Source organism: Stomoxys calcitrans, chromosome 1 (genome assembly GCF_963082655.1).
Source record: "Stomoxys calcitrans chromosome 1, idStoCalc2.1, whole genome shotgun sequence".
NCBI classification, from domain to species: Eukaryota; Metazoa; Arthropoda; class Insecta; order Diptera; family Muscidae; genus Stomoxys; species Stomoxys calcitrans.
The window spans coordinates 101,398,615-101,414,761 of record NC_081552.1 but is presented as its reverse complement, the minus strand read 5'-3'; the positions used below and the strand labels follow the sequence as shown (position 1 = coordinate 101,414,761).

Below are 16,147 nucleotides of genomic sequence, written 5' to 3'. Positions count from 1 at the left end.
TTATCTCATAGAAATTCGATTTAAGCTAGTCACTGATTGCAATACTTTTACAAAGACACTAGACAAGAAAGATTTGCGTACTAGGGTTGCTCGTTGGGTATAATTCCTACAATACGATTATGTTATTGAACATCGCCCCGAAACACAAATGAAACATGTAGACGCTTTAAAAGATAAGCCCGACTTTAAGAATGACTGCATTAATGGAGATATCTTTTACAAACCTGTTGTACCAAAGGGAATGCGTTTCGAGATCATTAGAAACGCTCATGAGAGAGGACACTTCTTTGTTAAGAAGACAAAATACTTGATTTTCAATCCAAAATTAGAAGAGAGAATCAAGAAGCAGATATCAAACTGTATCCCTTGTATAGTTTCATACCGGAAACCTGGTAAGCAAGAAAGTGAATTTAGGCCGATACCGAAAGACGCCACTCCATTACATACTTACCATATCGATTTTCTTGGACTTCTTCAATCAAGCAGTAAACTTTGTACCCACATTTTGCCTTGATCGACAGTTTTTGGTTATATTCCACGAAGACAACTTCTGCATAAGATACTATTTCCCTATTAACGACTCAAAATAAAATTTTTGGTAAACCTGCAAAGATAATTTCGGACAGTGGATCAGCATTTACGCGCGATAAATTTAGGACCTACTCTGAAGACGAAAACATTGCCCATATTAAAATCACCACAGGACTACCTAGTGCTAATGGTCAAATTGAAAGATTAAACAGTATCATCATATCCGTATTGTCGAAATTGAGTATCGACGATCCACAAAAGTGGCATAAGCATGGTAGCGCTGTACAACAGCTTATAAACTCATCGTACCAGCGAAGCGTAGATACAACACCATTTCAAATGCTAATTGGAACGAAAATGAAAACTAAAGTAGAAGTGGAAAGTACTCGATCAAGAACTTATTGCTAGATGTCTAAATGATCTCTTTAAAATTCGTACATTTTGGTACCATTTGGTATTTTCTTTATAGATGATGGTACAGGTCTGAAATTTGGCATGTAGGTACAACTAGGAAAAATATGATGGGTGACTAGGTTAGGTTGAAAAGAGGACGCGGATATTCATCCAGCCCGTACCACTATGGACATATACCTAAGCCAGTTATTGGCTTGTTGTGCGTTCTAAATACTAAAGTAATCTCGAAAAAGAAAATTTAAGTCGGGAATGATTTTCATACCACGCCCCTTTATTGGTTTATGTCTGGTATTGTGTCTTCGCCCAAGTGCCGTTGTCTTTAGCAGCGGAAGCCGGGCAATGACGAAGGAAATGCTTCAACGTCTCATCATCTTCCCCACATGCCCTACTCATGCTATCACTTGTCGCACCGCATAAATGAGCTCGTATGCATTGATTGCTTTCTTTTAGCAATAGCCTAGTCCTCTTACAATCCGTATCTCCTCATTGAATTTTCGTCGTCCTACCGACCGTTTCGCTGTTACACAGTATTACATGCGCGTTCGTAGCCAACACTCTTTAATTGGACTGCGTCGACCCGAAAGGCTTCAGGTTAACCAAGTTTATTGACGGCAGTCCTCTGGCCTTCACTGTCAAATCGTCTGCTTATTCATTGCCCCTTACTCCGTTATGGGCTGGCACCCAAACGATGTGGATCATGATGGGTGACAAAATGTTCTGTTCGTACATATTGGTATAAAAAAGTGCTAGATAGTACGAAATAGATTATCCTAATCTACAGCGAGCGGGGACAGTTAGAATTAATCATCTTGATACGAATTATCACAGTATTGACAAAAAAAATCGATATGTCGTATCAAATCGTAGTAGAAGTGAAAGAAAAATTACTAATTGTGGTGTAATTGTTACCTTGAAAGCATAGGCGACTAGAAAACAACATTGAATTTTTATGGAGCTAGACTCTGCAGTTACTCTATTTAGTTTTCAAAGCATGGGTTTTGAAATTTGTAGGCTTAGACGAGGAAAGAAAGAAACAAACATTATTCTTATTATTTTCATGAATGTATTTATTAACAACTAGCATCCCTGTGGTCCGCTTTGCTATCCCCGTTTTTGGTACCCCCTTTTTAGTGTAGGACTTCCAAAACAATGGTAGTCATTCAGTTTATAATGTTAAGAAGTTTTGTAACAACTGCGTAAAAAATTTCAGATATCTGTCCCCTCCCGTAAAGAAAATAGTACCAATAATAACAATAAGCCATCCAATATATATTGTCAAGGTATAAATGAATCCCAATTTTGAGCGCTTTAGCCCAATTGTTAAAGACAGTAACATTTTTATTGTTTAAGTTCCTTCATGTACGATTGTGAAAAAAAATCTTCTGATCGCCCAAAATTTGTCGTCAAGGTATAGCTGTATCCCAGTATTGAGAGCTTAAGATCACTTTGTAAAAAAAGTACCATTTTGTATATTTAAGTACCTTAATGCACGAATTAAAAACAAATCTTCTAGCGCCCCTGTATTTAATGTCAAGGTTTTCCCGATACCAAATTTTGAGTGCTTTAGCTCAATTCGTAGAGAAAGTACTATTTCGTTTGTCTTAATACATTGATGTGCGAATTTGAAAAAAATCTTCTGATCGCCCAAAATTTTGTCGTCAAGGTACAGCTGTATCCCAATTTTGAGAGCTTTATCTTACTCCGTAAAGAATTTTCCATTTTGTACGTTTAAGTACCTAAATGCACGAATAAAAATATCTTCTAGTCGCCCAATATATACTTTCAAGGTACATATTGCACCACAATTAGTACGTTTTCTTCCACATGAAACATTTTGGTCATGACTGAGATAATGTTTGTCAAATTGCTAATTGTAGCTGTCCCCGTTCGCTGTAGGCAAAGATGAGCTCTTGTGTATTATTTTACACTTTCTGCTACAACAATGTACAAATTTTAAATAGATCATTAAGTCGCCCATCATATTTTGCCTTGTTGTACCTACATGCCAAATTTCAGACCTTTAGCTCCATCTGTTAAGAAATTACCAAATAGTACCAAAAAAATGTTGTCGCCCTTCATATTTTTCTTGGTTGTACCTAACATGCCAATATTCAGACCTGTAGCTTCCTCAACAAAGGAAATGCCAAATGGTACCAATTTTGGTACCGAAATGTTAGAGTTTTAAATAGATGATTTAGTCACCCATCATATTTTTCCTCGTTGTATCTACATGCCAAATTTCGGAGCTTTAGCTACATCAAAAAAAAGAACCAAATGATACTAGTTTTGTTACCAAAATGTACGAATTTTGAATATATCATTTAGTCGCCCATCATATAATTCCTAGTTCTACCGACATGCAAAATTTCACACCCATAGCTCCATCTGTAAAGAAAGTACAAAATGGTAAGAACTGCGATACTAAACGTACCATTTCTCCCAATACAGTACTATTTTTCCAATTTTTCCTATTCAGCAGTCGTCTTTTAAGACAAATTTCTAAATCCTAGCTCTATCCATCCGCCCTGTATAAAGTTCACCCATTTCGTATATTTTTGGTACTTTTTTTAGTACTTAAATTTACAAATTTCCAAAAAATCTACTAGTCATCAAATTAAGTTTGCCATGGTGTACCTAAGTTCCAAAATTCAAACACAAAGAAAGTACCAAATAGTACCAATTGCGGACCTATACGTACTATGTGGGAAGTGGGACAACCACTTCCGGTACTATTTCGGAAAATTTTTGTCACCAATCCTTTTTTTCGAAGTACTGCTAACTGCCTATGCAGGCATATGCGTATGTATGTATTTCGCCTCTTCCGCTATTTCACCTGTTTTGATTTCACCTGACTTTACATTAAGAATTATTTCCTAAGACCACGTCCAAAGTAAATAGTAAAATAATGTGTAAAAGCGTATGTGTGGGTGCACACATCGTTTCTTGAAGCGGCTGAAAAACCTTGATTATTCATTTTGGTAATTATTGAGATTAAAAACAAGTAAAAGCGTGCTAAGTTCAGCCGGGCCGAATCTTACATACCCTCCACCTTGGGTAGCATTTGTCGGATCGATTCAGACCATATTTGGCTCGAAGGTTAAAGTCGCAGGAGAAGTCGTTGTCCTAAATTTCAGCCAAATCAGACATGCACTGCGCCCTCTAGTGGCTCAAGAAGTGTTATCGGAAGATAGATTTATATGGGAGCTTTATCAGGTTAAGACAGATTCAGCTAGATACATCTGTTGAATGTTTTAGAAAACGTCATAATATACAATTTAAGCCAAGTCGGATAGTAATTGCGCCCTCTAGAGTCTTGAGAAGTCAAATCGGTAGATCGGGGTATGCGGGAGTTATATCAGGTTCTAGACTATATTTGGCTCGAAGGTTAATATCGTAGCAGAAGTCGTTGTGCAAAGTTTCAGCCAAATCAGACAAGAACTGCGTCCTATATAGGAACTATACCAGGTTTTAGACAGATTCAGGTCATACTTGATACATCTGTTGAATGTCTTAGAAAACGTCATAGTTTCAAATTTCAGACAAATCGGATAATAATTGCACCCTCGTAAATCGGGAGATCGATTTATATGGCAGCTATATCACACCAGGGATCGATTTGGCTCATTTACAATTCCAACCGACCTGCAATAATAAAAAGTATTTGTGCGAAATTCCAAGTAACTAGCTTCACTCTTTCGAACGTAAGCGTGCTTTTGACAAACATTCGGAAAATATACAGATCATTAAAGTAAACGTTGAGTGGGACGGCCGTATTTTCATTTTGCTTCTCGAAGAAAATATCCGTATCACAGAATAGGTACCTATTACGAAAAATTTTAAAGCCTTTGCCCGCCATAGGTGTGGGTAGTCGAGAGTAATGCTTCAAGCGCACAATCAGTCGTCAGTGCGAGGACTTGGGTAAGGCTCACAAGAATACCGCTTTCAAGTACTCTGGGAAGACCAAGCCAGCCCTTCCGCAATGGAGACTCCTGACAGTGTCCTTCGGAGGGAGACCAAGTCGGGCCAGAAACGATGGAAGCGCACACGACCCCTGAGTTTTCATGGAGGACTGTGACTTCCAAAAGGATATCACAGCCATCGCGGAAGGGCAAGATGGACGCTGGGAAAGGTAAGGAACCGCCCTCTTACGCCAGAGTGGCATGGAAGCACAAAAGAGATGAGATAACTTATACAATCATAGCTATCGGCAGTATATCCGGTCGGATACCACCAGATAATCGGTCTCAAATGGGGTATCTGGTTAACGAGCGAATTTTCGAACATGTGTGGAACTCTGTAGATGGTCCACCCATACAAATGATGAGCTGCGCTGCATTTTGCATCGGCGGAATGTACTGATGCCGTCGAAAAGCTCGTCGGGGATATCCACGCGCCCTGGGGGCGCAAAGCTCGACCTGGTGAGAAAGATGGACATATCCCAGCTCACAAAGGCGTCGGGGTCATCAAGGAATTTGCGACGGAACGCATGTTGGGATTCTTGGGCAAGCAAAACTAAGGTTTGGTCGCAGAGAAGTTGGAGGTCTTTCACAGAGAAGAGAAGGAGGAAGGAACTTTTCTTGTGGTTGGCATTGATCAAGTCACCATGACAAGTTTTGCTAGGACTGAAGGCATGATGCAATACGGGAGCAAGGCTGTCTTTTTCAAGATTGGGAAGACTAGGATAGGTGAAAGTCCTCATGTTGAGACATCGGGCAGTGCAGTGGCAGGTGGCTCAATACCGCCTAACAAAGACGACGAGACAATCACCGACAGGAACACTCTTTCTCTGACCATAGCTACATTAGACTTCGAATAGCACGGCCAGCACCGAATCCGATAAGCTTCTCGGATAAGTTGAAAACTAACTGGACAAAATTCGGAAGACTACTCAAAAGAAGGGTTGGGGCAAGATAATTTAGATTGTCCAAGCATAGTAGACACTGACGACAATGTAAACAGGATTACGACTTCACTGGTGGGGTCTTTCAAAGATAGTTGTCCTATTCGGGAAAGGAAATCAGCCCAAGAAAAACTCTGGTCCGCAGACTTTTTAACAGAGCACACACGGCTCAAGGAATACAATAAAATTACCAGATCGGCAAAAGTGCCTCCTGGAAGCTTTTCTGCACCCAGGACAATAGCGTTAAAACCCATGTCCAAGCTGAAACGTTAGTAGACGACATGGGAGTGAGAGCAGAGACAACGGAGGACATGTTGAGGCTTTTGATGAAAAAACATTTTCCACAGGATAGGACGGGACTCACGGAGACACCGGAATCTTAGAATAATGGGGTTGATCAAGCTTTATCTAAACCGAATTTATGGTCAAGGAAGTCTTGAAGAGCTTCAAATCATTAAAGTCAACCGGACCTGATGCAATAACTCCGGCGTTAATACAAAAGGAGGCCGACTATCTGACGCCTCATCTGGCCATTATTTTCACATCGTGCCTAGGGCATGCATATACTCCGAAAGCCTGGCAGGAGTCAAGGATGGTATTTATATCAAAGCCCTACAAGGCAAGTTATGAGACACGAAGGACCTAAAGACCAATAAGCCTTTCGTCCTTTCTACTCAAAATACATGGAACGTATTGTGGGTACCATGATAAAGAGTAGGACATCCAGCAAACTTCACATTTACAAACAGCATGCCAAAGTTGTGCATGAAATAGAGAATCCTTTGAAACCAAGACGTACACATTGGGGGTATGCATTGACATCTAGGGGGCGTTTAACAATGTTCGAACCGACAAACGGATCCAATCCTTAGACCAGTATAGGGTGGACCCGGTTCTAATCGTAACCGGATGGATCAAAGCTAGAGTACAAAGTGGGCATGGAGGTCTATACTGAGAACTCAGGGACTGAGGTCTGTTTTCGACTGCCTGCCCATAATACGTGAGGTAGTGTGGCGTTAACGCGAGGACGTCGAGTATGAACTTCTTTACGGACAGTAAACAGGCCATAAGGGCAATAACAACTAGGACGGTAAGATCAGGAACCGTCTTGGAATGTAAGAAGGAGATTCACGCCTTCTCTGAGGATGGCACGATCCGCATCGTTTGGGTGCCAGGCCAGAGTAACTGGGAATGAGAAAGCAGACGATTTCGCAATGAAGGCCAGAGAACACGCGTTAATAACCTTGGTTAACCGGAAGCTTTTCGGGTCGACGCAGTCCGATTTAAGAGCGTCGAAAGTGCATGTAACCCTAAGGAACAGCGAAAATCCTATGGAGAGAAAGTAAAAAGCATGTCAGTATAGCTTTCGGTATCATAACGGAACTCATAGGACTACGAGCTCACTTATGTAAAATCGGTGCTGCAAGTGATAGCACGTGTAGGGCATGTGGGAAAGATGATAAGACGTTGGACCATTTCCCGGCTTTAGTGGCTAACAGATACCGGCACTTAGGTGGACGAAAATCCTATGGAGAGAAAGTAAGAAGGAGGTCATTATTGCTTTCGGTATCATAACGGAACACATAGGACTACGAGCTCACTTATGTAAAATCGGTGCGGCAAGTGATAGCATGTGTAGGGCATGTGGGGAAGATGATGAGAAGTTGGAGCATCTCCTATGTCATTGCCCGGCTTTCGTGGCTAACAGATACGGGCACATAGGTGGGCTTAGGTGGGGACACAATACCAGACATAAACCAACTTAGCGACATAAACTCTTAGTCTATGTCAACATCGTTATGACTGTTTTAATTTAAATTTATTTCAACACAATCTAGAAATCTATAATCTCGATAGGCAAAGTACTCTTTTAACATATATATTGCTTAAAATATGTTTGCTATACAATACCTGCCTTCTGATACTACCCTATATATTGTACATCGTTTACAGATTAAAGATGGTCTAGTTGCCGAAGCAACCAAATTGAAAATCGATGATGTTCAAAACTTCTCAGCATTCACGTCGGCTGTCATTGACGATAAAGCATTTAAACGCATTACTTCCTACATTGAACATGCCAAAAAGAGTAAAAATTTAACAATTTTAGCTGGTGGCACTTATTCGGATGCCAAGGGCTATTTCATCAATCCAACCATTGTACAAACAACCGATCCCAAAGATAAAATTATGACTGAGGAAATTTTTGGACCCGTATTGACCATCTACGTTTACAAAGATGCTGATCTTCAAAAAACTATGGACCTAGTGCATACAACAACTCAGTTTGCGTTAACCGGAGCTGTGTTCGCACAAGACGAGTAAGTAAAAATATATTAACGAAATGTTTATAATAAAAGACGTAATTCCTAACCAAAACTAAAACATAAAATTCCCTATCTTATAATATACCGCTTTCCACGTTACGATAGATTCTGACATGAAGTGAACTATTTAAATTTGAATAGTTGGTAACGATTTCTTTTATTTATTTATTCGATAATTATACTTATAACCACGTCTGCGGAGTCGGAGTGGAGCAATTTTCCTGGAGTCGTAAAGATAATCTCGACTCCAAAATTGCTTCAAAAAAAATGTTTCACAAAAAAAAATTTTTGATATTTTGTGTAATTCAAGCGAGGTATTTTTATTTAAATAATTTATCGATGTTTCGTATAAGGAAATCGGGGTTCGTTTCTCATTTAGATATATCATATTTTGAACATACATTTCATTGAAATGCGAAATATAATTAAATACAATAAATTAAAACATGGAAAAACACCGAGCTTGAAAAATGGAATGGAAAAATTAAATATTTAAAACTTCAGGAACATTTTTCTTAGAGAAACTTTTACCGAAATATTTTTTTTTAGAGAAAACGTTACTAATGTGTTGTTTTGAATTTTAAAAATAAACATTTTTCATTAAAATTTTGTATTAAGTCTTACCGACTTTCTCAAGATTCGGAAGACTAGGATAGGCAAAGATCCAAATATTAAAGCATCAGACAGTGCAGTGGCTGGAAACTCAATGCAGACTAAAGAACAGACCATCACCCTCGCCTAAGATGCCCATTTATTTGTGGACCAATGATTGAGGTCGTACAGATAAACCTCCACTGTAGCGAGACTGCAACACATGCTCTGATGGAGAAAATCAGCAAGGACAAGATTCATATTGCCTTAATTCAGGAGCCATAGACAACGCGGAACAAAATTTTTATACCCTCCACCATAAGATGGGGGGTATACTAATTTCGTCATTCTGTTTGTAACTTCTCGAAATATTCGTCTGAGACCCCATAAAGTATATATATTCTTGATCGTAGCGATATTTTATGTCGATCTAGCCATGTCCGTCCGTCTGTCCGTCTGTCCGTCCGTCCGTCCGTCCGTCTGTCTGTCGAAAGCACGCTAACTTCCGAAGGAGTAAAGCTAGCCGCTTGAAATTTTGCACAAATACTTCTTATTAGTGTAGGTCGGTTGGTATTGTAAATGGGCCATATCGGTCCATGTTTTGATATAGCTGCCATATAAACCGATCTTGGGTCTTGACTTCTTGAGCCTCTAGAGTGCGCAATTCTTATCCGATTGGAATGAAATTTTGCACGACGTGTTTTGTAATGATATTCAACAACTTTGCCAAGTATGGTTCAAATCGGTCCATAACCTGATATAGCTGTCATATAAACCGATCTTGGGTCTTGACTTCTTGAGCCTCTAGAGTGCGCAATTCTTATCCGATTGGAATGAAATTTTGCACGACGTGTTTTGTTATGATATCCAACAACTGTGCCAAGTATGGTTCAAATCGGTCCATAACCTGATATAGCTGCCATATCAACCGATCTTGGGTCTTGACTTCTTGAGCCTCTAGAGTGCGCAATTCTTATCCGATTGGAATGAAATTTTGCACGACGTGTTTTGTTACTATATACAATAAATGTGCCATGTATGGTTCAAATCGGTCCATAACCTGATATAGCTGCCATATAAACCGATCTGGGTCTTGACTTCTTGAGCCTCTAGAGTGCGCAATTCTTATCCGATTGGAATGAAATTTTGCACGACGTGTTTTGTTATGATATCCAACAACTGTGCCAAGTATGGCTCAAATCGGTTCATAACCTGATATAACTGCCATATAAACCGATCTGGGATCTTGACTTCTTGAGCCTCTAGAGGTCGCAATTATTGTCCGATTTAGCTGAAACTATGTACTACGGATCCTCTCATGACCATCAATATACGTGTTTATTATGATCTGAATCGGACTATAGCCCGATAAAGCTCCCATATAAATCGATCTCTCTATTTTACTTCTTGAGCCCCCAAAGGGCACAATTCTTATTCGAATTGGCTGACATTTTACACAGGTCTCCAACATGTAATAATATATTAATAGCAGAGCAAATCTTTTCTTATATCCTTTTTTGCCTAAGAAGAGATGCCGGGAGAAGAACTCGGCAAATGCGATCCATGGTGGAGGGTATGTAAGATTCGGCCCGGCCGAACTTAAGACGCTTTTACTTGTTTTATGTTTCTTTCAACAACTATGTCAAATAAAGTACAATTGGGGGCTTGTACTTTATTTGAATTGGATTACATTTTACACAGGTCTCCAACATATAATTTAATTGTGGTCCAAACCGGACCATATCTTGATATCGCTCTAATAGCCGAGCAAATCTTTTCTTATATCCTTCTTTTTTGCCTAAGAAGAGATGCCGGGAAAAGAACTCGACAAATGCGATCCATGGTGGAGGGTATATAAGATTCGGCCCGGCCGAACTTAGCACGCTTTTACTTGTTTTATATATATTTCTGAATTTTGTAATTTTAAAGCCCTATAAGAGCCTATTAAAAAAATACAATATGAAATATAAATTGTGTAACTAAAGCCAAATTTTAGGATAGTTTATAGTGTGCAAAATCTACTAATTTTCAACAAAAATTGATTTAATTTTATTATTTTTCATTAAATGAAAATAATTATAATCAGAAACAAAAAGAAAGCAAGCAATTTACGAAAGGACAAAATGAAAGAAAGAGAAATCGTGCTATTTTATCTCATCAAAGTGTCGAAGGAGTTTTTTTTATGGAAATTGTAAATTTTACCCATTAACATTCCATTAAGGAACAGGGGCAAACTTCTCACATATCAATGAGTGCAGTCCGATTCAAGTTTAAGCTCAAGGAGGCCTCCTTTTTATAGCCGAGTCCTAACGGCCGGCCGCAGTGCGACACCTCTTTGGAGAGAAGTTTTACATGGCATAGTACCTCACAAATGTTACCAGCATTAGGAGGGCGAAACCGCCGCTGAAAATTTTTTCTGATAGTCTCGCCAGGATTCGAACCTCTGCGTCACGGTGGTCTCCTCTTCGTTATACCAATACTAAATTTCCCATGGACATTCCATTAAGGAACGGGATACTTCTCTCATATCATTGAGTGCAGTCCGATTAAAGTTTTAGTTCAATGATAAGGGGTCTCCTTTTTTATGCCAAGTCCGTTTGAGAAGTCCGAATCCGTTTAGAGAAGTTTTAACAGCAGTTTTTGTCTGCTGAAATTTTCCATTTTCAGCAGACATCACTGCTGTTTCAGAAAACATAGGGCTGGTGTATTAGCAAATATTTCGATCAGTTAAATCAGCAAACAAAATCTGCTAAAAAAATGTTAAGCTATTTTTTATGTATGCCTGTTACTTGGTTTTGATTACTTTAGGCATTTTTTTATACCCTCCACCATAAGATGGGGGGTATACTAATTTCGTCATTCTGTTTGTAACTACTCGAAATATTCGCCTGAGACCCCATAAAGTATATATATTCATGATCGTCGTGACATTTTATGTCGATCTAGCCATGTCCGTCCGTCTGTCCGTCCGTCCGTCTGTCTGTCGAAAGCACGCTAACTTCCGAAGGAGTAAAACTAGCCGCTTGAAATTTTGCACAAATACTTCTTATTAGTGTAGGTCAGTTGGTATTGTAAATGGGCCATATCGGTCCACGTTTTGATATAGCTGCCATATAGACCGATCTTGGGTCTTGATTTCTTGAGCCTCTAGAGGGCGCAATTCTTATCCGATTTGACTGAAATTTTGCACATAGTGTTTTAGTATCACTTCTAACAACTGTGCTGAGTATGGTTCAAATCGGTTCATAACCTGATATAGCTGTCATATAAACCGATCTTGGGTCTTGAGTTCTTGAGCCTCTAGAGTGCGCAATTCTTATCCGATTGGAATGAAATTTTGCACGACGTGTTTTGTTATGATATCCAACAACTGTGCCAAGAATGATTCAAATCGGTTCATAACCTGATATAGCTGCCATATAAACCGATCTGGGATCTTGACTTCTTGAGCCTCTAGAGTGCGCAATTCTTATCTGATTGGAATGAAATTTTGCACGACGTGTTTTGTCATGATCTCCAACAACTGTGCCAAGAATGGTTTAAATCGGTCTATAACCTGATATAGCTGTCATATAAACCGATCTTGGGTCTTGACTTCTTGAGCCTCTAGAGTGCGCAATTCTTATCCGATTTGAATGAATTTTGGCACGACGTGTTTTGTTATAATATCTAACAACTCTGCCAAGTATGGTTCAAATCGGTTCATAACCTGATATAGCTGCCATATAAACCGATCTAGGGTCTTGACTTCTTGAGCCTCTAGAGTGCGCAATTCTTATCCGATTGGAATGAAATTTAGCAAGACGTGTTTTGTCATGATATTCAACAACTTTGCCAAGTATGGTTCAAATCGGTCCATAACCTGATATAGCTGTCATATAAACCGATCTTGGGTCTTGACTTCTTGAGTCTGTAGAGGTCGCAATTATTATCCGATTTGCCTGAAATTTTGTATGACGGATTCTCTTATGACCATTAACATACGTGTTTATTATGGTCTGAATCGGTCTTTAGCCTGATACAGCTCCCATATAAATCGATCTCTCTATTTTACTTCTTGAGCCCCCAAAGGGCGCAATTCTTATCCGAATTGGCTGACATTTTACACAGGTCTCCAACATATAATTCAATTGTGGTCCAAACCGGACCATACCTTGATATCGCTCTAATAGCAGAGCAAATCTTTTCTTATATCCTTTTTTGCCTAAGAAGAGATGCCACGAAAATAACTCGACAAATGGGATCCATGGTGGAGGGTATATAGGATTCGGCCCGGCCGAACTTAGCACGCTTTTACTTGTTTTAGATTTTTTTAGAAATTTTGTTGGAAGAGATGATTTTAATTTGTGGAATATTTCTGTAAAGAAGCTACCTGATCCATCCATTAATAAACATTTCGAAATGTGGCTGAGCACGCTCGCATTTTTATGACTATATGACTGGAATGGCCTTTTGTATCTAAATATAAAGAAAACAAGTAAAAGTGTACTAAGTTCGGCCGGGCCGAATCTTGTATACCCTCCACCATGGAGCGCATTTGTCGAGTTCTTTTCCCGACATCTCTTCTTAGGCAAAAAATGATATAAGAAAAGATTTGCTCTGCTATTAGAGCGTTATCAAGATATGATCCGGTTTAGACCACAATTAAGTTATATGTTGGAGACCTGTGTAAAATGTCAGCCAATTCGAATAAGAATTGCGCCCTTTAGGGGCTCAAGAAGTAAAATAGAGAGATCGATTTATATGGGAGCTGTATCGGGCTATAGACCGATTCAGACCATAATAAACACGTATGTTGATGGTCATGAGACGATCCGTTGTACAGGCAAATCGGATAATTATTGCGACCTCTAGAGGCTCAAGAAGTCAAGATCCCAGATCGGTTTATATGGCAGCTGTATCAGGTTATGAGCCGAATTGAATCATACTTAGCACAGTTGTTGGATATCATAACAAAATACTTAGTGCAAAATTTCATTCCAATCGGGTAAGAATTGCGGTCTCTAGAGGCTCAAGAAGTCAAGACCCAAGATCGGTTGATATGGCAGCTATACCAGGTTATGGACCGAATTGAACCATACCTAACACAGAAGTGATACTAAAATACTATATGCAAAATTTCAGTCAAATCGGATGAGAATTGCGCCCTCTAGAGGCTCAAGAAGTCAAGACCCAAGATCGGTTTATATGACAGCTATACCAGGTTATGGACCGATTTGAACCATACTTAGCACAATTGTTAGAAGTCGTACTAAAACACTATGTGCAAAATTTCAGTCAAATCGGATGAGAATTGCGCCCTCTAGAGGCTCAAGAAGTCAAGACCCAATATCGGTTTATATGGCAGCTATATCAAAACATGGACCGATATGGCCCATTTACAATACCAACCGACCTACATTAATAAAAAGTATTTGTGCAAAATTTCAAGCGGATAGCTTTACTCCTTCGGATGTTAGCGTGCTTTCGACAGACAGACGGACGGACGGACAGACAGACGGACGGACATGGCTAGATCGACATAAAATGTCGCGACAATCAAGAATATATATACTTTATAGGGTCTCAGACGAATATTTCGAGTACTTACAAACAGAATGACGAAATTAGTATACCCCCATCCTATGGTGGAGGGTATAAAAAGATTATGGGAAGTATACATTCAGTGGTGATTATAAACATCCAGTGGGATACACATTTACATTTTATTTTTTCTTCTAACATCCCCTTCATAAATAAGCAACAGTCATTGCAGCAAACAACAGACTTTTCAGCAGTAAGCCTGCTGCTCTGAAATTGCAGAACTACTACTGTAATAGCAGAACTACTGCAAAAAAAGCAGCAAAATTAACTGCTAATATTCAGCAGACAGTGTTTTCTATGTTCAGCAAACTTTTTTCTACGAGTGTACAAATGCAGCCAGTATTAGTATGGGGATACCCACCGCTGAATATTTTGCTGATGTTCACGCCGGGATTTGAACCCAGGCGTTCGGCGTCATAGGCGGATATGCTTACCTCTGCCGCACGATGGCTTTCGATATGTATCATTGGTATAATTGAATACACGAAAGGGGTTAGGAAGTAAATTAAAATAAAGCATCCCATCCATATCGGGTAGAACTTTTGGTATGAGTATTTGATTAACTCGAATAGAGCAAGAAAATGAAAACAAATTCACTAGGAATAAAGGATTACGGCATTTATAGAATTTATAGAACATGATCAGATTTCTACATGTAACAAAATTATTGAACGAAAACCCTAGAAAGCTTCTAACAAATGGAGAAACGTGATCGGCGTTTCACTGCTAGTGAAATTGTTGGACATTGCCTTGTACATCAGAAATGAAAGGTTAATTTCATTAAGTACCATAGGAGAGCTGCCAGTTGTAACTGAGAAACTGGTTTTGAGAAGTTCATTATTTGTAATGAACTTCCAGAAAACCCCTAAAAGTACTACATCTATCCAATAGAGCACATTGTACATTCTTCTTAATCCTTCTCTTCACTTTCTTAGCGCGGTTCCGCCATTTGCAATATCTCGTCCAGTTATCATCACTCCTATCTCGAAGATATCCTTTATAAGCCAAAATCCGCCATCGATTGATGAAACCTGATCTCAGGACACGTGATCCAATTGTCCGAATCGTAGTGCTTCACAAGCAATTTCTTTTTAAAAATGGAATGAATGCTGTCTAAGCCGCAGTATAATAACCCATCAGTAACCGAAAACATATGTTTTAGCCCCGCTAAAACCACTTTTTCATTGAATCTATTGTAATAAAAATAAAAAAAATTCGTAATTTTTTGCCATGGTGACATGAGAGTGAGAGAGATATATACAAAGGTATGCCATCGATGCCGTAACGGTGAGATATATATATATATATATATATATATATATATATATATATATATATATATATATATATATATATATATATATATATATATAAATATAAATATATATATATATATATATATATATATATATATATATATATATATATATATATATATATACGGCCTCATGTTACAGCATTTGCACATCCAGCACACATTACTGAAACGTTTGGGCATCTCTCACTCTATTGTATATGTGCGTGTGTTTCGAACTAAATTAGTGTTAAGGTGGCATGCGTAATAGGAATTGCTTTGGCCGAAGTGGCTATTGAGTGCGAAATTTTGGGTCTCATGCACGAGCAGATAGAAAATGTGTTGTACTCAACTGTAGGATACATACGGTTCCAACGAGCACGTGTTGTCTACTGATAAAACTTCCGCTGGTTCTTCATAAATTACTCTATATATATACATATATACATATATATAGATATATATATATATATATATATATATATATAAGCAATTCCTATTACGCAT

At 38.8% G+C, this 16,147-nt stretch overlaps 1 protein-coding gene across 3 annotated transcripts in view; it reads left to right on the top strand.

Moving 5' to 3' along the window:
• LOC131998527 (delta-1-pyrroline-5-carboxylate dehydrogenase, mitochondrial-like) overlaps window positions 1–8,185 on the top strand; it is a 57,152-nt gene extending 48,967 nt beyond the window's left edge. For all 3 annotated transcript variants that reach the window (XM_059370882.1, XM_059370881.1, XM_059370880.1), the window contains exon 6: window positions 7,799–8,185. In XM_059370882.1, coding sequence (XP_059226865.1) covers window positions 7,799–8,170 — 372 coding nt within the window. In that variant the 3' untranslated portion in view covers window positions 8,171–8,185. The remainder of the gene's footprint in view (window positions 1–7,798) is intronic.
• The last annotated feature ends 7,962 nt before the right edge of the window (window positions 8,186–16,147 follow it).